The 27429-nt window shown below is 32.7% G+C and overlaps 1 protein-coding gene across 1 annotated transcript in view; it reads right to left on the bottom strand.

Moving 5' to 3' along the window:
- Positions 1-25085, bottom strand: part of SI (sucrase-isomaltase) — a 96523-nt gene extending 71438 nt beyond the window's left edge. The window contains exons 1-12 of the mRNA XM_027113432.1: positions 24968-25085; positions 23981-24117; positions 22239-22356; positions 21836-21945; positions 14937-15088; positions 13574-13745; positions 12041-12140; positions 10985-11097; positions 7867-7992; positions 6871-7002; positions 6664-6783; positions 417-530 (exon numbers count right to left, since the gene is read on the bottom strand). Of these exons, the coding sequence (XP_026969233.1) occupies positions 417-530; positions 6664-6783; positions 6871-7002; positions 7867-7992; positions 10985-11097; positions 12041-12140; positions 13574-13745; positions 14937-15088; positions 21836-21945; positions 22239-22356; positions 23981-24117; positions 24968-25085 (1512 nt within the window). The remainder of the gene's footprint in view (positions 1-416; positions 531-6663; positions 6784-6870; positions 7003-7866; positions 7993-10984; positions 11098-12040; positions 12141-13573; positions 13746-14936; positions 15089-21835; positions 21946-22238; positions 22357-23980; positions 24118-24967) is intronic.
- Positions 25086-27429: the final 2344 nt, after the last annotated feature.

Here is a 27429-nt window from a genome sequence, read left to right as displayed (position 1 = left end):
TTTCTAAAGGCTGAGAGCTTATTTAAGTTCATGTTGCTGCAATTGCTTGACTACTGCAGACTTTAGTAAAAGTTTTTGAAGTTGCACTACTATAGGCTAATCTCCAAATTTTGTTAACTCTTTTCAACATAAATTATTAGTCATAAAGGTACAACACCTTAGTGACAGAAATGAACTTTATCCTATAAAGTATATTACTGGATAAGAAAAATCTCAATTTACAGTTTTAGGTTTGTATTCTTTTTCTGACCCATGAACATGACAGGTATGATATTTATACATTCTAGAAAAATATAAGAACGTTATTTTTATGTTCAATATGTTATAAAATATTTTTGTCAACTTAATAATCATTTTTATGGAAAAATAATTCTATGCTCATTGTCCAAAATCACAAGTCTAAAGTAACCACTTACAATCCAAAGTCCATCATAATTCACTTGTTGATGGAAAATACTGCATTCATTTGCCCACCATTCTATGCAGTTTGGATTAGTGAAATCCGGGTATACTGTTAATCCTGGCCATACCTGGAAGAATAGATCATTCACATATATACATAAATAAAAGGAAACATAAATAAATGAAAATTCAAAAATTAATGAAAAATCAAATTGAGTGAAGAAGAGTAAAAAATTATTGAAGTTATGACATTGTACTTCTTTATGTATATGTGATCCATGCACCATCTATATTTACAATAATCTCAGGTCTACTTTAAAGTTCATTTAAGGGAAAGTATTGATAGTTAAAATAAAGAGAGAGCGAGAACATGAAGCATTTAAGTTGGGAAAAATATAAGAATATGGGATGCAGCTGCTATTTTGACTTCACTAATTTAGTTTTTAGCATCTAGTGGGTTAAGTTAAAAAACAAATAAACAAAAACTGTATAATATATTCATTGTCTGATAAAAGAAATTACATTAGTTAATTTCCAAAGACATTTGTTTCCAAGAAATTCAAGCAAAAGTATTCCTTGTGTATTTATTTTTATTTAATAAGTGTGAATATAACTTTTATTGTGTGCTGGCGACTGTTTCAAGTGCTTTTAGTTATTAATTCATTAAATCTTCATTAGAACTTTAGGAGATAGGTACTAATTTTATCATCACTTTACAGCTGAGGTAAGTAGTATAATTAAACCCATTTTACAGATGGGAGAAGTGATGAACAGAGATGTTTTTCAAGGTCACACCGCTACTAAGTGGTACAGAAGGAATTCAAATCTAGGCAATCTCATATCTGATTCCACGCTATTAAACACTACATGTACTATGTTATCTCTTTATGATTTATGCTTCTTCAAATTATTTTACTTACTATTTAAAATAATGACATTCAACAAGAGGAATTCAATTTCAGATATATTGGGATAAATAATATTGTTTTATATCCAAATTATGCATATTGGCTATCTGATCTGTCCATATTCAATAGAACAGGTCATAACAAAATGTATTCTGTGAGATATTAATGGGCATTATGGGGAGGAATATTGTGTTTTGTTTCCTGATGGAGCTCATAATTATTTGAAGAAAACTTTCAGTAGTAATTTTAACTTTGATGAATGTGATGGTCAGGATATTCTTTATTATTGTAAATAATTATTGTAAATAATATAATAATAATATTATTATTATTGTAAATAATAAAATGTTTTTATAAATTGATATTTTTCTCCTGTTTTATTTCCTTTGATTAAATAACAGAAGTGGAATTATCAAGTCAATGTATCCAGAATCACATTTTTTTTGTTCCTTTGTTTTATTATTCAAGCAGAAAGTCACAAAAATTATAATCATCCTCATCAGTTCACTCAGTCCCATGTAATTAATTTTTTTTATCTTGATCTTTTGTTCTCACTTTTATGAATTCATCAGTTTTCCATTAGAGTTCTGAAAATGCTTATTCATTCAGTTCAGCAGTATAGTCAGTTACCAGAAACCTGTACTTGTCAGAGTCTTATCCATGAATTCCTTGAAGATGAAACACTTTCATAGGAACAGTTTTGCAAAAGCAACAGAGTACACCCAGAACTATCTCTAAATGACAAAAGACTTAAAAATGACCACAGTTAAAAATTTGAAGAAAGTTCATAATAATGCAATTGACAAGGAAATTTAGTTATTTCTGAGATATACATTTTAAGGTAATAACTAGAATTATGACTTATAACATTTTACCAGAACATATAAGATTTTTAGGAATTTCATGTAATATCTGAAACATTTATATTAACATATTTCCAATACAAATAAACCAAAGAAAGTTTAGTTCTTTTTTTAATTTTATTTTATTTTTTTTTTTATACAGCAGGTTCTTATTAGTCGTCAATTTTATACACATCAGTGTATACATGTCAATCCCAAGCGCCCAATTCAGCACACCACCATCCCCACACTCCTGTGGCTTTCCCCCCTTGGCATCCATACGTTTGTTCTCTACATCTGTGTCTCAACTTCTGCCCTGCAAACCAGTTCATCTGCACCATTTTTCTAGGTTCCACATACATGCGTTAATATACAATATTTGTTTTTCTCTTTCTGACTTACTTCACTCTGTCTGACAGTCTGTAGATCCAACCACATCTCAACAAATGACTCAATTTTGTTCCTTTTTATGGCTGAGTAATATTCCATTGTATATAGGTACCACATCTTCTTTATCCATTCATCTGTTGATGAGCATTTAGGTTGCTTCCATGACCTGGCTATTGGAAATAGTGCTGCAATGAACATTGGGGTGCATGTGTCTTTTTGAACTATGGTTTTCTCTGGGTATATGCCCAGTAGTGGGATTGCTGAGTCATATGGTAATTCTATTTTTAGTTTTTTAAGGAACCTCCATACTGTTCTCCATAGTGGCTGTATCAATTTACATTCCCACCAAGAGTGCAAGAGGGTTCCATTTTCTCCACATACTCTCCAGCATTTGTTGTTTGTGGATTTTCTGATGATGCCCATTCTAACTGGTGTGAGGTGATACCTCATTGTAGTTTTGATTTGCATTTCTCTAATAATTAGTGATGTTGAGCAGGTTTTCATGTGCTTCTTGGCCATCTGTATGTCTTCTTTGGAGAAAAGTCCATTTAGGTCTTCTGCCCATTTTTGGATTGGGTTGTTTGTTTTTTTAATATTGAGCTGCATGAGCTGTTTATATATTTTGGAGATTAATCCTCTGTCTGTTGATTCATTTGCAAATATTTTCTCCCATTCTGAGGGTTGTCTTTTCATCTTGTTTATGGTTTCCTTTGCTGTGCAAAACTTTTAAGTTTAGTTTCCTTAGGTCCAATTTGTATATTTTTGTTTTTATTTCCATTACTCTAGGAGGTGGGTCAAAAAAGATCTTGCTGTGATTTATGTCAAAGAGTGTTCTTCCTACGTTTTCCTCTAAGAGTTTTATAGTGTCTGGTCTTACATTTAGGTCTCAAATCCATTTTGAGTTTATTTTTGTGTATGGTGTCAGGGACTGTTCTAATTTCATTATTTTACTGTAGCTGTCTTTTATGTAGCTGTCCAGTTTTCCCAGCACTTATTGATATTGAAGAGACTGTCTTTTCTCCATTGTATATCCTTGCCTCCTTGTCATATATTAGTTGACCATAGGTGTGTGGGTTTATCTCTGGGCTTCCTATCTTGTTCCATTGATCTATGTTTCTGTTTTTGTGCCAGTATCATATTGTCTTGATTACTGTAGTTTTGCAGTGTAGTCTGAATTCACGGAGTCTGATTCCTCCAGCTCCATTTTTTTCCCTCAAGACCGCTCTGGCTATTCGGGGTCTTTTGTGTCTCCATACATATTTTAAGATTTTTTGTTCTAGTTCTGTAAAACATGCCATTGGTAATTTGATAGGGATTGCATTGAATCTGTAGATTGTTTTGGGTAGTATAGTTATTTTCAAAATATTGATTCTTCCAGTCCAAGAACATGGTATATCTCTCCATCTGTTTGTATCATCTTTAATTTCTTTCATCAGTGTCTTATAGTTTTCTGCATACAGGTCTTTTGTCTCCCTAGGTAGCTTTATTCCTAGGTATTATTTTCCTTTTGTTGCAATGGTAAATGGGAGTGTTTCCTTAATTTCTCTTTCAGATTTTGCATGAATAGTGTAGAGGAATGCAAGAAATTTCTGTGCAATAATTTTGTATCCTGCAACTTTACCAAATTCATTGATCAGCTCTAGTAGTTTTCTGGTGGCAATTTTAGGATTCTTTATGTATAATATCATGTCATCTGCAAACAGTGACAGTTTTACTTCTTTTCCAATTTTTATTCCTTTTATTTCTTTTTCTTCTCTGTTGCTGTGGTAGGACTTCCAAAACCATGTTGAATAATAGTGGTGAGAGTGGGCAACCTTGTCTTGTTCCTGATCTTAGAGGAAATGCTTTCAGTTTTTCACCATTGAGAATAATATTTGCTGTGGGTTTGTCATATATTGCCTTTATTATGTTGCGGTAGGTTCCCTCTATGACCACTTTCTGGAGAGTTTTTATCATAAATTGGTGTTGAGTTCTGTCAAAAGCTTCTTCTGCATCTATTGAGATGATCATATGGTTTTTATTCTTCAATTTGTTAATGTGGTGTATCACATTGATTGATTTGCATATATTGAAGAATCCTTGCATCCCTAGGATAAATCCCACTTGATCATGGTGTATGATCCTTTTAATGTGTTGTTGGATTCAGTTTGCTAGTATTCTGTTGAGGATTTTTGTATCTATATTCATCAGTGATATTGGTCTGTAATTTTCTCTTTTTCTAGTATCTTTGTCTGGTTTTGGTATCAGGGTGATGGTAACCTCATAGAATGAGTTTGGAAGAGTTCCTTCCTCCATAATTTTTTGGAAGAGTTTGAGAAAGATGGGTATTAGCTCTTCTCTAAATGTTTGATAGAATTCATCTGTGAAGCCATCTAGTCCTGGACTTTTGTTTGTTGGAAGATTTTAATCACAGTTTCAATTTCATTACTTGTGATTGGTCTGTTCACATTTTTTATTTCTTCCTGGTTCAGTCTTAGAAGGTTATACCTTTCTAAGAACTTGTCCATTTCTTCCTGGTTGTCCATTTTGTTGGCATAGAGTTGCTTGTAGTGTTCTCTTAGGATGCTTTGTATTTCTGTGGTGTCTGTTGTTACTTCGCCTTTTTCATTTTTAATTTTATTGATTTGAGTCCCCTCCCTCTTTTTCTTGATGATTCTGGCTAATGGTTTATCAATTTTGTTTTTCCTCTCAAAGAACCAGCTTTTCGTTTTATTGATCTTTGCTATTGTTTTCTTAGTTTCTCTTTCATTTATTTTTGTTCTGATCTTTATGATTTCTTTCCTTCTGCTAACTTTGGGTTTTGTTCGTTCTTTTTTCTCTAGTTCCTTTTGTGTAAGCTTAGATTGTTTATTTGAGATTTTTCTTGTTTCTTGAGGTAGGCTTGTATAGCTATAAACTTCCCTCTTAGAACTGCTTTTGCTGCATCTCATGGGTTTTGGATCATCGTGTTTTCATTGTCATTTGTCTCTAGGTATTTTTTGATTTCCTCTTTGATTTCTCCAGTAATCTCTTGCTTATTTAGTAACGTATTGTTTAGCCTCCATGTGTTTGTGTTTTTTACGTTTTTTTCCCTGTAATTGATTTCAGGGAAATCAGCGTTGTGGTCAGAAAAGATCCTTGGTTTGATTTCAATTTTCTTAAATTTACTTAGGCTTGATTTGTGACCCAAGATGTGATCTATCCTGGAGAATGTTCCATGTGTCCTTGAGAAGAAAGTGTAATCTGCTGCTTTGTGATGGAATGTCCTATAAATATCAATTAAATCTATCTGGTCTATTGTGTCATTTAAAGCTTCTGTTTCCTTGTTTATTTTCATTTTGGATGATCTGTCCATTCGTGTAAGTGAGGTGTTAAAGTCCCCCACTATTACTGTGTTACTGTCGATTTCCTGTTTTATAGCTGTTAGCAGTTCCCTTATGTATTGAGGTGCTCCTATGTTGGGTGCATATATATTTATAATTGTTGTATCTTCTTCTTGGATTGATCCCTTGATCATTATGTAGTGTCCTTTCTTGTCTCTTGTAACATTCTTTATTTTAAAGTCTATTTTATCTGATATGAGTTTTTGATATGTCTTATAAAGTTGTCTCCAAAAGAATATTTGTCCTGGTTAAAAATTATGCCTTTTGGAGCTAGGCTGTTTCCTGACACTGCTCCTTATTAATTCTCTGACATGAGGAAAGTTACCTTACCTCTCTCAAATTCACTTTTTTCCACATGTAAAGTAATAATTTTAATCATAGCTATCTTATGATTTCACTGTGAAGATGTACACTATAAATCTTATTACCCAGCATTTAAGTACTCAGTTTATACATACAATTATTTTACATCAAATGATCAGAATTTTACAATAATCCAAATAATTTATCATATTTTTTACCATTAGTTTTTTTTATGTCACTGAAAATTATCTTTCTACAAAAACTGTTTTAGAGATAATTGAAATATTTCCTCTAAAATTTCTCTATGCAGTTAAATATCAAATCCAGATTTGAAAGGAAATAAAACCACACACACACACATACAAACTCACACACACACACACACACTCAGAAACACTTTGATGTTGCACAACAGAAAATCTGAGCAACACAAACTTAATGAATATCATGCTTTACCTCTCCAATAATTGCTGTAGTCCCATCTGACTCATTTACCCACACATTTTGTGCAGTTCCCCTTTCATAGGTTTCATATGCTGCTCCATTGGCACGTTTCTCTATGGAAATTGCAGGGTCCTAATAATTGAGAAAAGAAACTATAGAAAATCCATTAATTTACAAAGGTGTAAATAGGAAAAATTAATATATATAATCAGTTATTACCAAGATGATGACATATTTCTGCCCATGGTCATGCAAATCTTGAACAAATTCAGGGAGGCCATTAAATGCAACTTGATCATAAGTAAAGTCTTTCTTGTCTTCCATATAGTCAATATCAGTGACCTGTGTATCCTGAAAATTAGCAGAGTATATTTCAATAAACAGTACTGAAAGAAGCCTCTAATCACCTCAATCTTTAAGTCCAAAGAATTTATATTATAAATATAATGATTAAAAAGTAAATGAACTTAGGGCTTCCCTGGTGGAGCAGTGGTTGAGAGTCCGCCTGCCGATGCAGGGGACACGGGTTCATGCCCCGGTCTGGGAAGACCCCACATGCCATGAAGCAGCTAGGCCCGTGAGCCATGGCCACTGAGCCTGCACGTCCGGAGCCTGTGCTCCACAACGGGAGAGGCCACAACAGTGAGAGGCCCGCATACCGCAAAAAAAAAAAAAAAAAAAAGTAAATGAACTTAGATATCTTTTATTTCACTAAAGACAGAATGATATTGCTTATAAAACTAGTTTTTCTAATTCTAAAGTACAAAAGCATTAAATGATTATTCACATTTGTTTCAGTTATGATCACTGGGTATGTATTAGGTCAATATATATACATATATATGTATATGTACATATATGGGTTCTTTGTATAAAAAACAAAACTGCACATTACATAAAATACATTAAAATTTTATTACATTAAAAAGTATATAAGCTCTAAAAATAAAGTATATTTAAAAAACTGACTATAATTTTGTTCACACTTCAACATGTGTTCTAGTGTATTATAACTCATAATCAGTTCTCAAAATTCAGGTAGGCCTATACATTGCATATGGACATAATGTGTACTTTATCATTAAAAAAGCAGCTTAATAATTTATATTTATATCTATATGGTATATATGATAATCCTGGCAATTTCCTACACTTATTATTATATGACAACATTTAACTTGAAATATATTCCCACAAACCCTTCATTCTACTTACAAATGGTATGCCAGCTTCCCGATTTCTTCGTACCACTTCTTTCACTACATCAAGTGACTTATAATTCCAGCGACTAAGTTGGAATCCAAGACTCCAATATGCTGGCATTGTTGGTCGTCCAATGAGCTTGAAGTAAATGGATATTTAATTAGTCTCAATAACGAATATTAGCAACAAATATTAATATGCTTCTTATTGTTACATCTCTAATATTGATTTGAGTTTAACTATATATTTTAAACAAAGATTTTGTGTCTGCATTCTAAATGTGTCCTGGATATTCTCTTAGAATTTTGTTATGAAACACTTAGCAAGTTTATGTTCTGTCACTCATCTTTTGTTAATTTTGTGTTAAAAAATCAGAAAGGTAGCACTTAAAAAAGTAGCATCTACAAAAGTATATTTTGCCCTGCGTGGAAAGTTAAAAAAGAGAATAAAATAATAGCATTAAAGAGATTTGAGAAAAAGAAAATTGTCCCACCATACTCCCACTTCTTGTAACAACAAAATGAATGATCATCACATAAGAAAAAAATGACGTTTAAAAGTATACAATTTCTATTCCCTTGCATTTTGGCACTTATTTCTCTCTGAGTTTGCAAAAATATTAATAAAATATATTTCTACGAGGATGCCAGGCAGTTATTTCATAAGGTACTTATATTCCCATGTAGGACATCGGTTTCTTCCCTCCACCAAGGACCAAATGGGCCCTTCTCCTCCCACTCTCTGGTGGCCCAAGCAGGCTCACTGCAAACTCACAACAGAGCACCAGTGCCTCATCACAACAGAGCACAGGATTTTGCACATGGAAAGATGAGTGCAATTGATATTAAGTTTTTTCACCAAAAACTAAGTATTAGGTTACATTAAGACAAATATCTTATTTGGCATGATGGGTTTTCTTTGGTTTAGGTATTTATATATATATATGTTTATATATATGTATCTTTATGTAATATACATTTTTTTTGGATCCATGATTTCTTCATCATATATGTCTAAAAAGTGCTATGGGCAAGACGGGAGTAAAGACGCAGACCTACCTGGGAATGAACTTGAGGATATGGGGAGGGGGAAGGGTAAGCTAGGACAAAGTGAGAGAGTGGCATGGACATATATACACTACCAAATGTAAAATAGATAGCTAGGGGGAAGCAACCGCATAGCACAGGGAGATCAGCTTGGTGCTTTGTGACCACCTAGAGAGGTGGGATAGTGAGGGTGGGAGGGAGGGAGACGCAAGAGGGAAGAGATATGGGGATATATGTGTATGTATAACTGATTCACTTTGTTATAAAGCAGAAACTAACACACTATTGTAAAGCAATTATACTCCAATAAAGATGTTAAAAAAAAGTGCTATGTAAAAATAAAAAAATATACTCAGGTTATTGTATTCTATTCAATTTAAGCATTAAATTAATTTTTAAAAACTTGGTATCAAATAAAAATCCCCCAAAACTCAGTATGTTTAAACTCTATTCATAAACACCTTATGTTCCATTGAACTTCTTTAAAGATTTGGACATGTGATTAAAATTTCTGTGTGTGTGTATGTATTATATGTATCACATAATTTATTTTCATAGAAGTGTATAAAACATATTTTATTATATATTATATTAATTTATGTACTATTCATCTTATACCTCATATGTATATATTATCTTTAAACCTTATGAAACGATCTAGTCATTCAAATGCATTATGTTTTAAATGTTGACATACTGGGACCACTAATGTATTAATTTATACAGAGAGGATAATTTGTTTTTCTTCAAACAAGAAGTAGTTTCTTTTGCTTCTCTCTACATAATTTGAGCCCCATTGAAATGCAGCAGTGATTAATAGTGCTATATTCTATACAAGTCATTTATCTTATTCTTTAAATTCAAGCTTCTACAAGTCTGCCCATAAAATGATGTATGCAAGTGGACTGCTATATCACATGAATGCTGCATTCTCATGTCAAACATGACTCAAACTCAACTACTGCTGACCACAGACTTTACCCAGTATGTAATAGACAACTATCCCAACTAATACTTCACAAATAAAATATCAAATTCTTACAAAAATGTGCTGTCCCCTCTTTTGATGGTGTGATAACTGTATATAATAACCATGATTTCATATTATAGAGACTGTAAATCTTGTTGCCTTTCTGAAATTCACATTTATGAACAGCAATTTGGGAATTGCTAGACATTGTAAATTACTCAATTGTGTAAAACTCTACCTACACTTATTTCAGGTTTTTAAATTCTAACTAAAGTTTTTGATAGTAATTGCTTCTCTTTTGAGATCATTTTGAAAATGGGACTTATATATCAAGAGATTTATCAATAAAACAAGATGTTATAAATAGGCACTATTCTTAAATCTTGTATCTATAAAAATGATTTTTCATAACACCAGAAATTATATACACTAACAGTCACAGGAGAACAATTTACATGGGAGAAACGTCTAGAATTAGGCTCAAAATAAGCCTTGGATTCCTCAACTTTCTAAGGTCCATCTTGGGCTCAGGTACACTAAGATGCTATTTAACAGGTAAATGAGAGTTGTTTAGACATAACCTCAAGAAGTTAAGACTTCAGACTATGTTTCAATATCTGTCCTTCTAAGCCTGAGTGTCAGAGCCAATTTTCCTGGAATTTACCTATGGTACATTAACAGCAAGTTTCACTAGGCTTTCTCATAACTCACTTGCCTCTAAGATTCTTATCAAAGGGATGTATGACCTATATGTCCATTATGTATCCTCAGACTTGAAGATAAGATACTTCCTTTTGTTTTATCCCACCAAAGAAGGTCATGAATAAGTAAAGATTTAATATGCAACATCTCAAAGGAATCCAACTACTGAACTCACCTACCTAGAAGCAAGAAAAAACTTGATATCTGAAATGTAGACATCTAAATATACCTAGGTGTCTCACTGTATAACAAAAACAAAAATAAAAACCACTTTCTCATATCTGAAAAATGGTACAGTTTAAAAATATATTTAGCTAAGAGGCCTCAAATATCTTAGCTAAAATCATTTTAATATGTAGACATGTTTGAAAGTATGGTAGAAAAAAATTTATAAAATAAACCTGAAACACACCTCTTGATACTGTTGAACTACTTGTTCTGGAGTATCTCCTAGAAAAATGTAAAAGTCCAGAATGCCACCTGTAACTCTGTAAGTTACTATTGGAGTAGGCTGGATGAAAATCTCTACAAAACAAAAATTGGAGAAGCATATGTAAATAGTAAACATGTACATATGATAAAATAATTGCAATGTCTATTTAAAGTACTTTGTATTAATCACATAGTTTTACAGTTTTTTTAAATGATTAAGATAAGGTATTGAAGATAAGAATATAGGAGAAAAATGGAATGCCACCATACATGAGGTTTAAGACAGGATATTCCAGAGCTGCCTTTTACAGATGTTGGCAAAAGCTCCTCTAGAAACTGCTTAGCAGGGGATAGAGGATCCATCTTTTTACAACAAAAAGATTTCTTTTCAAAATTGCATTTCAATTAGTTATTTTAATTGAAGATTCTGTGAAAGATCATATTATCACATGTTGATTTCTAAGAAAAAAACTACATAGGTTTTTAATTTGTCTATATGCAAGACATAGTAATTGTCTGTATAACCATATGGTATACAGCTCTTGCTTGAATTTTTGTAGTTTTTACTATCACTGATTCACCTATCCAATTGAGGTATTGCATTATTCACAACATTAAAAAACAAAAGGTTCTACACTACTTGAATTATGATAAACTTAAAAAAAAAATCATTCTTCCTTCTTTTTATACCCATATAGACCTTTCTCTTTTTTATCTGGAGTGACATATTAACTTATCTTAACAAATGAGGCTATGTGAATGGGAATATTCATTTGTATGGATGTGTTCAGTGTTCCTCTGCAGGGAAAATGAAGTGCCTGAATATCACAATACAGCATACTTTCCCCCAGACAGAAGCACAGATATGCAAAAATCCATGTCTCACTAACTACAAAACATGCTTATAATAATTTCACCTTCTAAATCAGTAACAACAAAGTTTACTCTGGTATACAATACCTATGATTGGAATAAAGAAAGCAATTAAAACATTTCAAGTCTCATTTAAATATATTATCAGATAAATTACTCTTACCCATTGCATTGCTGTTCATTAAGAAAACACCAAATGACTTTCCAGAAGTATCTTCAATGCACATGAAGAATGTTTGATGGCCATATAAATTATTATTATTCTATAAGGCATAAATTTATTTAAAATAAAAAGATTATACACTGAAAATGGACTTTATGGATTCCAATTTATTCTTATAATTTACTCTTCATATTTAACTTACTCCCATACTCCTATAACAATTTTCTCTATATAAGTGCCATATGAAATATTGTAGCACAAAAAACATTGAACATATTTTAATTATTAATACATTAAGATATAAATATATAACTATATATTATACTATTAATAGTTTACTTTCCTTTATGTTTTATTATGATTAAATGAGTTTTAATAAGATATTAATCAACTATACTTCAATTTAAAAATAAAGCTGTCTGTGATAGGGTAATAGCATGCTTATCCATTATGTCTCATGTATGCCCAAGGTATTGCAGGGAATTCCAAAATGATGTCCACCCTCATAGAACTTTTGCAGTACAGTGGTTGAGAGCTGATGAGTAGATGAAGTGGTGGAGGAAAATTGGAAATGAACTTAAAAAGTGAAAGAAGAAAGGCTTCTTGACTGATTGGGTATGGAAGTTCAAAGGAAAGATGTATGAAAATAGCTATGAGGTATTTATTAGCCTGGTGTTTATTATAGACAGTGATGCTGTAAACAAAGATTGGCAAAATTTATTAATATTTTTGTATGAAATGAGGGTCTTTAAAACAATAACTCACATTCATTTTGAGGAATGAAAGAGCATCAGCATTTTAAAAATCATTAACATTTGACTCAAAGCAATCATGAATGAATAAAAAAAGAGGTTGTTTTTAATGGTATGGTCTTTGTCCTGAAGAGTCACATATTCTAGAAGTACAGACAAATGTATATACAAATAATACACTGTGATGGTTATCATATTAAAATATGAATAAAGGGTTAGAAAGTAAAGATTAATTCTGCATGGAGGAGTTTGGGAAAAGTTATTATGAGGTGAAACCAACCGAACTATCAATGAATTGTATAAATGATAAAGAACTTCAAAGTTTAGCACGTACAAAGAGAACCAACCTCTTGTGAAAATATGTGAACTTAAGAAAGATGATCATATGTTATGGTAAAGGAAAAAGTGGGTATAGATGCAGGACATGATGTTCAATAGACAGGCAGACACTATATCATATGAAGCCATGTAGAACAAGGTGTTTGGAATTATTCTTGTGCAATAACTAACCCTGGATAGGTTTAAGTACAAGAGTGGAATGATAAAGTATAAAAGTGAAAATCAAAAGAAAACATTCATAAATTGGAAATATCTTTTTAAATATTCATAAAATCAGTTGGTCACTTATTTATTTTAGGACTTTGATATCAATCCTCACCCCTAAAGTAAACAAGCTTCTGGAATGTGTATCACTGACATCAAATAAATGATGGTTTCAAATAGGCTAAAATTATCCTCAAATATACCTATTTTATCTATAACAAGAAAGAGAGTAGCTTACATCACCAGGAAGTTGATCCCGAGTAAAAATTGGCCATGTTTTCCAATATAAATCATGACGAAATCTCTTATGAATATGTTCCCCAATACCATAAATATATTCACTGGAAAGTCTGGCTGAGATCTGTAAATACTGGTCAGAGTATACCAGTGGACCAATGCTGGTGTCAAACCTGTAGTATGAAATAAATAAATAAATGAGCTAGAAACATATAAAATGTCTACTAAATACAGGTCTATATTATCATCCAGAATATTTCATTTTAAATATGTCAGTCTTTAGCTGTGATCAATTCTTAGTAACACATGAATTTTATACCATTACCAGAACTTGTTAATTCCATCAACACAATTTGTTTCATCATCATCAATATGATTCTTCACATGCATTCTCTCCTTTTATCTTCACCAAAATCCTAAAGCATAACTACCATTATAAATTTCATTTCACAAATGACACAAATTGGACAAATTTATTCATGTTTTCAAGGTTAGGCAGCAGAGCCAAATTTCAGACATAGTTCTGCTTTGCTATAGAGACAGAGTTTTAAAATACAGTACTATACTGGTTTCTGCACCTCTAATATATATATTAAAATTAAGTTCAAAATTATTTTTCCAAAAACAGAAAGGTTATATGTTTTATGCATATCAAATATATACTATGAGAAATGTTAAACAGCATTTCTTTTGTGATTTAACATAAACTCAATCACAAGTTATTAAAATATATTTACAGAAAATAATTGCTGAGATTCAGTCTTGACAATTGTTTAATTAACCTTTCTTGGAGATTCAAGAGCTATAATCTTGAAAGTTATTAAATTCTTTGCAACAAGTATCCCTCAAAATACATTTATAATGAAGGCATTCAGGTAATATTTAAATTAATATATGTATAGTAATTTAAATTTATTATATGTTAATATATACTCAATTTAATTTCATACATATATATGAAAAATCCTCTAATTGTACTATGGAAATTCATCACTCTCTGCTTAGTAACTATTTGACGCTACAAATTGACAACAGAATATGATAAATACTGGGGAAAAGACACAACAGGAGTTTTAAGTATGCAAAAATATAAACAAGGCTTAGATTGTATCAGTGATGCTCTTCACCTTCAACTTTGGTTGGCCCTATTTCTATACTTTCATTCATGTTCTTGTTCCTTTCTTCCATGAGAAATTAAAATCCCTTTAACATTATAATCTTTAAAACATGTATACCCACCCTCTTTTGGAAGGAAATTTAATCTTTCTGAAAATGTCCTAAAATTAAGACTTTCATAATTCTATGATAATATAATAAAAGTGATCAATTATTTAATCTTTTATTAATATAAAATAATTACTTACAAAAGTCTATCATTGCTTTTTCTATAAACTTTAATGCTAAATGGATTGTCTATAACCTTCACATCATACAATGTATCAGAAGCTGCAGTTCCACTAAATTCTTTTACAAACTGATGAGGAACTTCATATCTTCTATTATTTGGATCAGTAATCTGCAAAGATTTTGAAAAATTAGCATTATTTGATTCAAAACTATTACTTAATTTTTCAATTCTGAACTAAGTATTAAATGCGAGTTCTAAACACGAAATAATAAATTTAATAATTTTATAGATGAGCTATTAATCTAGTCATAAACTTAACTTTAATATTGCTGAATGGATATGTACAGAATAAATTGTAAAAGAATTAATAGAAGTAGTTGGTCATAATGGTACTAAATCAAATAAAAATTTTTATTGACCAATATAAAAAAATGATAGTATTACTACATATTGATTCTTGAATACTGGGATTTTGTAATTTAGTTATCCTTGTTACATTTCAGTGATCACCTGCTTAAAACTCCTGCAAGAATTTTGAATTTTGTTTAAAATAAAATCTTAATTTTTGTGAAATTGTGGCTAAAAGGTAATGTACAAAGGATATAGTGTTTTCACTGCCAAATCCAAAAGACGATACTAATAAGCTACTTGGTAAAATAATAGCAGAAATTAATTTCTTTACAATCATGACTACAGCACTCCCTCTTGTGAGAACACTGGAATCACAACTAATTAATGAACAGTCATCAGCAGGAAGACATTGGAACTCACCAAAAAAATACCTGACATCCAAAGACAAAGGAGAAGCCTCAGTGAGATGGAAGGAGGGGTACAATTACAATAAAAATCATATCCCATAAGCACTGGGTGGGTGACTCACAAACTGGAGAACAATTATACCACAGAAGTCTACCCACTAGAGTGAAGGTTCTGAGCCCCACATCAGGCTCCTGAGCCTAGGGGTCTGGCAATGTGATGAGGAATTCCCAGAGAATCAGACTTTGAAGGCTAGTGGGATTTGATTGCAGAACTTCAACAGGACTGAGGGAAACAGAAACTCTACTCTTGGAGGGCACAAACAAAGTAGTGTGCATATAAGGACCCAGGAGAAAGGAGCAGTGACCCCATAGGAGACTGAACCAGACCTACCTGCTGGTTTGGAGGGTCTCCTGCAGAGGCGGGGGGTGGCTGTAGCTCACCATGGGGACAAGGACACTGGCAGCAGAAGTTCTGGGAAGTACTCCTTGGCATGAGCCCTCCCAGAGTCTGCCATTAGCCCCACCAAAGAGCCTGTAGCCTCCAGTGCTCAGTCACCTCAGGCCAAACAACCAACAGGGAGGTAACTCAGCCCCACCTACCAGCAGACAAGTGGATTAAAGTTTTACTGAACTCTGCTGACCAGAGTAAAACCTAGCTCTACCCACCACCAGTCCCTCCCATCAGGAAGCTTGCACAAGCCTCTTAGATGACCTCATCCACCAGAAGGCAGACAGAAGAAACAAAAAGAACTACAATCCTGCCACCTGTGGAAGGAAAACCACATTCACAGAAAGAGAAACAAAATGAAAAGGCAGAGGACTATGTACCAGATGAAGGAACAAGATAAAAACCAGAAAAATGCTAAATAAAGTGGAGATAAGCAACCTTCCAGAAAAAGAATTCAGAATAGTGATAGGGAAGATGATCCAGGACCTTGGAAAAAGAATGGAGGCAAAGATTGAGAAGGTGCAAGAAATGTTTAACAAAGACCTAGAGGAATTAAAGAACAAACAGACATAGATGATCAATACAATAACTGAAATGAAAAATACACTAGAAGGAATCAATAGCAGAATAACTGAGGCAGAAGAATGGATAAGTTACCTGGAAGGCAGAATGGTAGGCTTCACTGCCATGGAACAGAATAGAGATAAAAGAATGAAAAGAAATGAAGAGAGCCTAAGAGACATCTGGGACAATATATAATGCACCAACACTTGCAATATAGGGGTCCCAGAAGGAGAAGAGAGAAAGGACCCGAGAAAATATTTGAAGAGATTATTGTCAAAAACTTCCCTAACGTGGGAAAGGAAATGGCCACCCAAGTCCAGGAAGTGCAGAGTGTCCCAGGCAGGATAAACCCAAGGAGAAACGAGCCGAGACACATGGTAATGAAATTGACAAAAATTAAAGGAAAAGAAAAACTATTAAAAGCAACAAGGGAAAAATGACAAGATACAAGGGAAATCCCATAAGGTTAACAGCTAATATCTTAGCAGAAACTCTACAAGCCAGAACGGAGTGGCATGATATATTTTAATGATGAAAGGAAAGAAAAACTATTTTCTTTCTAAAGGAAAGAAACTGCAACCAAGATTACTCTACCCGGCAAGGATCTCATTCAGATTCGATGGAGATATCAAAGCTTTACAGACAAGCAAAAGCTAAGAGAATTCAGCACCACCAAACCAGCTCTACAACAAATGTTAAAGGAACTTTTCTAACTGGGAAACACAAGAGAAGAAAAGGACCTACAAAACAAACCCAAAACAATTAAGAAAATGGTAACAGGAACATACATATTGATAATTACCTTAAAATATATGGATTAAATGCTCTAACCAAAAGACACAGATTCACTGAAAGGATACAAAAAGAAGACAAATATATATGCTGTCTACAAGAGACCCACTTCAGACCTAGAGACACATACAGAATGAAAGTGAGGGGTTGGAAAAATATTCCATGCAAACGGAAATCAAAAGGAGTAGAAATACTTATATCAGATAAAATAGACTTTAAAATAGAGAATGTTAGAAGAGAAAAGGAAGGACACTACATAATGATCAAGGGTTCAATCCAAGAAGAAGACGTAACAATTATAAATACATATGCACCCAACATAGCAGCACCTCAATAAATAACAGCTATAAAAGAGGGAATTGGCAATAACACAAAAATAGTGGGGGACTTTAACACCTCACTTACACCAATGGACAGATCATCCAGACAGAAAATTAATAAGGAAACACAAGCTTTAAATGACACAATAGACCAGATAGATTTAATTGATATTTATAGGACATTCCATCCAAAATCAGAAGATTGCACTTTCTTCTCAAGTGCACATGGAACATTCTCCAGGATAGATCACATCTTGGGTCACAAATCAAGCCTCAGTAAATTTAAGAAAATTGAAATTATATCAAGCATGTTTTCTGACAACAATGCTATGGGATTAGAAATCAATTACAGGGACTAAAACATAAAAAACAAAAACACATGGAGGCTAAACAATATGTGGATAAATAACCAAGAGATCACTGGAGAAACCAAAGAGGAAATCAAAATATATCTAGAGACAAATGACAATGAAAAAACGATGATCCAAAACCCATGGGATGCAGCAAAAGCAGTTCTAAGAGGGAAGTATATGGCAATACAATCCTACCTCAAAAAACAAGAAAAATCTCAGTCTAACCTAAACCTAAAGGGACTAGAGAAGGAAGACCAAACAATACCCAAAGTTAGTAGAAGGAAAGAAATCACAAATATCAGAGCAGAAATAAATGAAATAGAAACAAAGAAAACAATAGCAAAAATCAATACAACTAAAAGCTGGTTCTTTGAGATGATAAACAAAATTGATAAACCTTTAGCCAGACTCATCAAGAAAAAGAGGGAGAGGACCCAAATCAATAAAATTAGAAATGAAAAGGAAAAGTTACAATGGACACCGCAGAAATACAAACATCATAAGAGATGACCACAAGCAAATTTATGCCAATAAAATGGACAACCTGGAAGAAAAGGACAAATTCTTAGACAGCTATAAGCTTCCAAGACTGAACCAGGAAGAAATAGAAAATACGAGCAGACCAATCACAAGCACTGAAATTTGAACTGTGATTAAAATCTTCCAACAAACAAAAGTCCAGGACCAGATGGTTAAAGTGAAATCTATCAAACATTTAGAGAAGAGCTAACACCCATCTTTCTCAAGCTCTTCCAAAAAATTGCAGAGGAAGGAACACTCCCAAACTCATTCTACAAGGCCACCATCACCCTGATACCAAAACCAGACAAAGATACTACACAGAAAGAAAATGACACGCCAATATCACTGATGAATATAAATGCAAAAATACTCAGCAAAATACTAGCAAACAGAATACAACTCCTTAAAAGTGTCATACACCACATCAAGTGGGATTTTTCCCAAAGATGAAAGGATTCTTCAATATACACAAATCAATCAATGTGATACACCATATTAACAAACTGAAGAATAAAAAACATATGATCATCTCAGTAGATGCAGAGAAAGCTTTCGACAAAATTCAACACCCATTTATGATAAAAACCCTCCAGAAAGTGGGCATAGAGGGAATCTAACTCAACATAATAAAGGCCATATACGACAAATCCACAGCAAACATCATTCTCAATGGTGAAAAACTGAAAGCATTTCCCCTAAGATCAGGAACCAGACAAGGATGTCCATTTTCACCACTATTATTCAACATAGTTTTGGAAGTCCTAGCCACGGCATTCAGAGAAGAAAAAGAAACAAAAGGAATAAAAATTGGAAAAGAAGTAAAACTGTCACTGTTTGCAGATGACATGATACTATACATAGATAATCCTAAAGATGCCACCAGAAAACTGCTAGAGCTAATCAATGAATTTTATAAAGTTGCAAGATACAAAATTAATTCACAGAAATCTCTTGCATTCCTCTACACTAATGATGCAAAATCTGAAAGAGAAATTAAGGAAACACTTCCATTTATCATTGCAACAAAATGAGTAAAATACCTAGGAATAAACCTACCTAAGGAAGTAAAAGACCTGAACTCAGAAAACTACTAGACACTGATGAAAGAAATCAAAGATGACACAAACAGATGGAGAGACATACCATGTTCTTGGATAGGAAGCATCAATATTGTGAAAATGACTATTCTACCTAAAGCAATCTACAGATTCAGTGCAATCCCTATCAAATTACCAAAAGCATTTTTTACAGATCTAGAAAATGAAAATTTTAAAATTTGTATGGACACAAAAGATCCTGGATAGCCAAAGGAATCTTGAGGGGAAAAACAGACCTAGAGGAGTCAGATTCGCTGACTTCAGACTATACCACAAATCTATGGTAATCAAGACAATATGGTACTGGCACAAAAACAGATCAATGGAAAAGGATAGAAAGCCCAGAGATAAACCCACGCACCTATTGTCAACTAATCTATGACAACGGAGGCAAGGATATACAATGGCAAAAAGACAGTCTCTTCAATAAGTGGTGCTGAGAAGACTGGACAGCTACATGTAAAATAATGAAATTAGAACACTCCCTAACACCATCCACAAAAATAAACTCCTAATGGATTAAAGACCTAAATGTAACACCGGACACTATAAAACTCTTAGAGGAAAACATAGGAAGAACACTCTTTGACATAAATCACAGCAAGATCCTTTTCGATCCAACTCCTAGAGTAGTGGAAATAAAAACAAAAATAAACAAATGGGACGTCATGAAACTTAAAAGCTTTTGCACAGCGAAGGAAACTATAAACAAAATATAATGACAACCCTCAGAATGGGAGATAACTTTTGCAAACGAATCAACAAAAAAAGGATTAATCTCCAAAATACATAGACAGCTCATTCAGCTCAATAAAAATAAAAAACAATCTAATCAAAAAATGGGCAGAAGATCTAAACAGACATTTCTCCAAAGAAGACATACAGACGGCCAAGAGGCACATGAAAAGCTGCTCAACATCACCAATTATTAGAGAAATGCAAATCAAAACTACTATGAGGTATCACCTCACACCGCTTAGAATGGGCATCATCAGAAAATCTATAAACAACAAATGCTGGAGAGGGTGTGGAGAAAAGGGAACCCTCTTGCACTCTTGGTGGGAATGTAAATTGATACAGCCACTATGGAGAACAGTATGGAGGTTCCTTAAAAAACTAAAAATAGAACTACCATATGACCCAGCAATCCCACTACTGGGCATATACCCAGAGAAAACCATAATTCAAAAAGACACATGCACCCCAATATTCATTGCAGCACTATTTACAACATCCAGGTCATGGAAGTAACCTAAATGCCCATCGACAGACAAATGGATAAAGAAGATGTGGTACATATATACAATGGAATATTACTCTCATAAAAAGGAATGAAATTGGGTCATTTGTAGAGATGTGGATGGACCTAGAGACTGTCATACAGAGTAAAATAAGTCAGAAAGAGAAAAAGAAATACTGTATATGAACGCATATATGTGTAATCTAGCAAAACGGTACAGATGAACCGGTGTGCAAGTCAGAAATAGAGATACAGATGTAGAGAACAAATGTATGGACACCAAGGGGGGAAAGTGGGAGTGGAGGGTTGTTGTGGTGGGATGAATTGGGAGATTTGGATTGACATATATGCCCTAATATGTATAAAATAGATAACTAATAAGAACCTGATGTATAAAAAAAAATAAAATTCAAAAAGAAATCATGACTAGAAGTGATATCAGTAAAAAGAACTAGAGAGTGTGTCACATTGATATAGAACAATTAACATCTTTCTCAAATTAAATTTTAAACTAATGTTTTATCACAGTCTTTAGTTGAATAACAAAAATTACTAAAGTTTTTTGAGTGTTTATTCTCAGGACACTGTACCAAATATTTTACATTGACTATATTATTAAATTCTCCAAAAACTACTGCCAGAGAAAAATTTCTTATGTTATATTTGACTAGACTGTCTCATAGAAGTGGAGTAAAGAGTCTAAACTAGTTCTTTGCTTTGGAATAAATATTTATTAAGAGGGAAATGTCTTGTTGGGGTGAAAAGTCTATTCATAATGTGTTTTATTAATAACTTTTCTTTAGAAATCTCAAAGACCAAACCTTGAACCGGAAACGCTTGGGTGTCTGACTTTGAGTTGTGAGGAGAACAGTGTTAATGTCATTTCCAAATAGTGTTGGTGAAGGTATCCTGTTTAATTTGGCTTCAAGTCCTTAAAGAAAGAAAAAATGTTTGCATGAATTATGACTTTATTTACAAAGATTAATAAGTATTAAATGTTTTCACATTTTCTAATTTTCTTTCCTGTCACATATAATGACTTTGTTTTTTCATTTGGAAGATACAATCATGCAAAAAATGTCCTTAATAAACCAAATTGAACATTTTTGTGTACATATTTCCCATTTGATTTTATTTAAGATATCTTTCCAAAGAAAATTTTTAAATGTACTTTTTTCATTCAACTTAAAATATGTTGGATCATCATGATAGAATACTTCTCACCAGTATTTGTTGATGTTGTTCCCTCAGCATTATAGCCATGGTTATCTACGAAGAAGCACCAAGGAATAACAGAATTATTCCATGGCCTCCAGCAGCAACCTCGAGCTGCACAAAGTGTCTGATAAAACATTTATTAAAGGAATCATGGGGTTAGTATTGATATCATATGGGTCAATCTCTACTTTTTAAACATACACTCATTCCAATAAATGTCTGAGTGAATGTTTAAAAAAAATCTTATTTCTTCAAATATATAATGTGCTAAAATATCATTTATCCTTTTGTTCCTTTCACTTGGAAGAAATATAAATATTTGATGAATTGAATTAATTACACCCTATCAGAGACTGATGTTCTGAGTTGTGATTTATCAAATTTACATAGCAATACACATTATTGTAAGCTCATGTTATTTTAAAGGTTCCTGCCCTCTGGATAATTACAGTCTATTCTGTTGTCATGTAGTCAATGCAGAAGAACTAAAATATTTATTGTGTACCAATTATGTATCAAGTTGCAAGTGAGGCTATAAAGATGAAGATATGGCCCTAAACTTAAGTCTACATAAAATGTTTAAGGTAGTTATTTCCAGAAAATTAGTAGTTCAATATGATTTAAACTAGTTTGTGCCAGTTGTTGCAACATCCAATGAATAAAGTAAAATACTAAATTCTCAGTAATTTTATGATCTATATGGAAAGTTTATATGAAGTGGAAGAAAAATTATATATGTTTATAGTAAAAGTTGAGTCACATGGTGCTGCTGTGTGTTAACAATGGTATAATCAAAAATCTATTTAATATTTAAATTTATTAGTGTGACATGTTTTCATAATTTGAATGCTTGTGAGCTTTTTCTTCTTGGCTATTTGTCTTGAAAAAAATGTTAAAAGCCTCCACTTTCACCAGCTGACGGTATACATGTTAACTTCTCTCCTATTTTTAACATCAAATTAAAATGGCATCAGGTACACATACACACACGCGTTCACCCATACACATGCAAATATGTATATTGCAAATGAGAGCAAATAGGAGCTGAGCATTTTGGAGGGTCATTACCTAACAGAATCTAAAGTATGCGTGACTTTTGATATAGACATTGCAAAATGGGAATACATACACACACACACACACATACACACACACACACACACACACACACACACAAATTCACTCATTGACATTTTAATCCCATGCAAGTCATGAAGACCAAGGGAGAGTCAAGGTTATGTGAATCCATTCAGTTACACTTAATTTTCTCCATTTGAGCCCCTTCTGCCCAATTACCAAATAATAAAAATAAATAATTTTTAAAAATTAGAAGAATCAACGTTACTTAGTTTTCCACAGACTATTCTTAATGTTATCATCACAAATACTTTAATAGAATGTAGATATCTTTCTCAAATGTTCTATATTGTCAAAGGTTATACATTTTTTTTAAGAAGTAGATTGGAGAGGATAGAATTTCATGAAGATTTATATTTTAACAATAGCTTGTTAAGCATGGGAAAATATTAACTTGTTAATTTGAATTGAAAGGAAGTACAGAAAAGCAAGCTCAGTAATTTCCATTATCTCTCATCTGTTCATACATAAATACAATAAAAAGAAATGCAGCCTAATTAATGGCTAGAGTTTTAAAAATATGGAATTGATCCAATATTAAATAATTATCTTAATATAATTATCATACTATATATCTATTCATAAAAATATTAAAGACTTTTGTTGCAGACCTGTGTTGGAAATTGTTCTGGAATGCAGTTTATTCTCTCATTGATGAGATCATTTAGCACACTTGGACATTTTCCTGAACCAGGATACACAGTGGTTGTGTGAATGGTAGCAGGGGTTGAAGTAGAACCACTGACTTCTGGGAAAGAAAAAGGTCAATAAAAGAAAACATCATTTTAAATTAATTTTTCAAGTAACAAATACATTGAAAGTATTCAAAAATGTATATATAATGAAAATTAACATAAACTTTGCATTTAAATAAACCCCACAAATTCAAGTCCTAGTCACCAAAAGGGAAAGATCCAAATGATATTTAAAACTGTCAAAGCCCTGTTGACTGTTCCTTCAGAGAATCAAAATACATTTACAGGAGGTCCTGAGGTAGATTCAAAAGGAAACAAAATGTATATTCCCACTGTGCTTAAAAATTGTGTTTTAGAGATGAAGAAAGAAGGTGGAGAAACATGGATAGAAATATTCAGAAAAAAAAGATAAACGTTTCAAGCCTGTTTCATTCCTGCTACCTGTTTTCTCATACAACGTCTCTCTTCTTAATAAAAAATTAAGCCTATGACAAAGAGATTATCCCCCTAAATTTCCCCCCCGCCTCCCTGCAGGTATCTGAAACCCAGAGCAAAACCCCACTAATGAGATTTCCTACTAGTTAGAAGAACCTCACTGGTAACTATAGATGATTATTCCACTGTTCATTAACATCCTGATCCTTTTGCCTCTTTGCTATTTCTTAAGGAACACAATATGGGGAAGGCCATTAATATCAAAGGACATAGATTCCTTAATTAAATGATGCTTCATTGAAAAACCTGCAATATAATGGATAGAAAAAATTGGAGTAATTGTGTAACGTACCTGAGACCTTTCTTCATGCATTTCATCTCATATAGATTACTTTTCAAAATCCATAATTATTATGTAGTAAACTTTATGTCAACCTCACTATAATAAGTATTTTCAACATTATTTACCTTCAACAGCAGGTGTCTTAGTTGCTAAAACAGCAATTAAGGCAATAGCTATTATTGTAACTATAGCAAAGAGGACAATCAGAGAGATTTCTAATCCAGTAAATTTCTTCCTTGCCATCTAAAGAAAGAAAAGGAATATATGTTTGAAATGTAGAATATACAACTACAATAAGTGACCATTATTAATATAAAATTATACATATTTGGGTTTTTTTGTCTACTAAGCATAACACAAGCAGAGCCACAGACAGCTCTATCAGTTTATAATCTAAAATAATACACATTGGCAAAAGTGTAAACAAAACATGCAGTTTTAAGTAAAAAGAATGAATTAGTGATGCACATTATAGTAGTACACTAAAATGAAAATACAAAAGGAAAAAGGTCTCCAAGTAGGTGCATCTTGCTCTCTCATTTTAGAACATTTTTTCAAGTCAAAGAAAGCTTATGCTTGCATTATGTTCCTTAATTCCACAACAATTGTATGAAGGAGATGCTGTTATTCATATTTTACTCATTAGGAACTTCAGGCTTAGAGAAAATATTATATTTTTCAAAGTCAAGAAATCCAGTTCTTCATACTATAACTATTGCGCTCCAATTCCAACAGTGCTTTCTTATAAGGATATTGTGGAAAAGAATATAAATATAAATATGTGGTAAAGAAAATAAATATAATTATATAAAAGAATACAATACAAAATGTAAAATATATATACACCACACACACACACAGATATATATATACACACATACATATGGTATACATTTAGAAGTTGTTTCTTAAAAAAATAAAAAAATTAAACTACATGCTCTCCAAGTTCCACCCTTAAATAGCAAATAAAATATACCAAACTCTCATATCAAAAATATATATTCATTTCAGATAACATTATGCATCTGAGTTAGCATCCAGAGGTGCCTAAATGTAGGTAGGGAAGAGCTATTCTCTAGTAATTATCTTAAAACTTATTTGTTTAACTTAGTTTTGACCATACATCTCTTATCTCTCCTAGTCTTTAAGTTTCCATGGCTTTTCTGTATTTTATGTTTTTATATGTTTTAATTCAATGGCATATACCTAGATAGAAATTCAGAATTTTCACAGTAATTGCTCTTATAGATTGGATTGCTGGTTTTAAAATAAAATTTTTTGCCCTCTCATACCAGTCCCTCCTCCTGTAGCTATCTATGTCAGCTCACATACTCAGTTGTTCCAACCTAAAAACTTCTTTTCCCTCTTTCATATCTTTCTACCACATTAACTTACTCAACAAGTCCTGTTGATTCTACCTCCAGAATATTTTCAGAATTACACCCTTATCTTATCCCCACCAATGAAAGATCTTTTTTTTTTGAATAACATGTCTTCTTAGTAAACACTGTTTAATCTTTCTTCAATTCTTCCACATTTGCTCTTCTGGGTTAGTTCCAATTTATGCCCAGTTCAAGTGCCATGTCATCTGTGAATGTTTTCCTACTTTCAGAAGCAGAGTTTATCTATCCTCTTCCCATTTTACAATAGCACATAGTATATCTATTGCAATTATTTAAACATGTGTTAATTTCCTCCACTGGATTGTTATATTCCTAATAGCAAGAATCATGAAAGTAGTTCAGAGTCTGACATCGAATAAGTACAAGCTCAATTTTTAAAATATACCTTATGATTGAATGTTTAAAGATTAGCATTCAATTTTAGCATATGATTTCCTGTTATAGATATGTAAACTGTTTATTACATCAGGAATCTTCAGAGAATCTGAATGAATGTAAGCTAAATTTAAATAAAGCTACATGATCTAAGCAGTTGTTTAGAAAATGAAACCCAGTTGCTCAATGTTATGTGAGAAACAACACAGTTGCATTTAATGTTTCACTTTAAATAAGTTTAACTATCACTCAAAGTAATTTCACTTTGAGATCAAAAAGCCAATAAAAAGGATTATGCATTTCTTTTAAGGGAAATCTAAGAAAAAGTGCACATTGTCCTGAAGCTAACCCTCTTTAAGCTAAAATAATCAGAATAAAATTAATGTACCAAAATTAAATTATTCATATGAGTACTTATAAATGATCAGTACTAAAGCTGTTCATATGCTGTAGGTGGTAATTACAGTGATCGTATTTTGGATCACAGTAATTTTAAGCAAAATATTTTTGGGGAAATTATATACTGATGTCCTTTCTCTGTATATTTATTTTCAAAATGAGTAATACTTTATTAGATGCTAACTTGACTGATCTTTAAAAGATCAGATACAGGGCTTCCCTGGTGGCGCAGTGGTTGAGAGTCCGCCTGCCCATGCAGGGGACATGGGTTCGTGCCCCAGTCTGGGAGGATACCACATGCCGCGGAGTGGCTGGGCCCGTGGGCCATGGCCCCTGGGCCTGCGCATCCGGAGCCTGTGCTCCGCAACGGGAGAGGCCACAACAGTGAGAGGCCCGCGTACCGCAAAAAA

This window comes from Aethalodelphis obliquidens, unplaced genomic scaffold (genome assembly GCF_003676395.1).
Source record: "Aethalodelphis obliquidens isolate GAN/ISIS:26980383/991018 unplaced genomic scaffold, ASM367639v1 scaffold1, whole genome shotgun sequence".
In the NCBI taxonomy this organism is placed as follows: Eukaryota; Metazoa; Chordata; class Mammalia; order Artiodactyla; family Delphinidae; genus Aethalodelphis; species Aethalodelphis obliquidens.
This window is presented reverse-complemented; position numbering and strand designations above follow the sequence as displayed.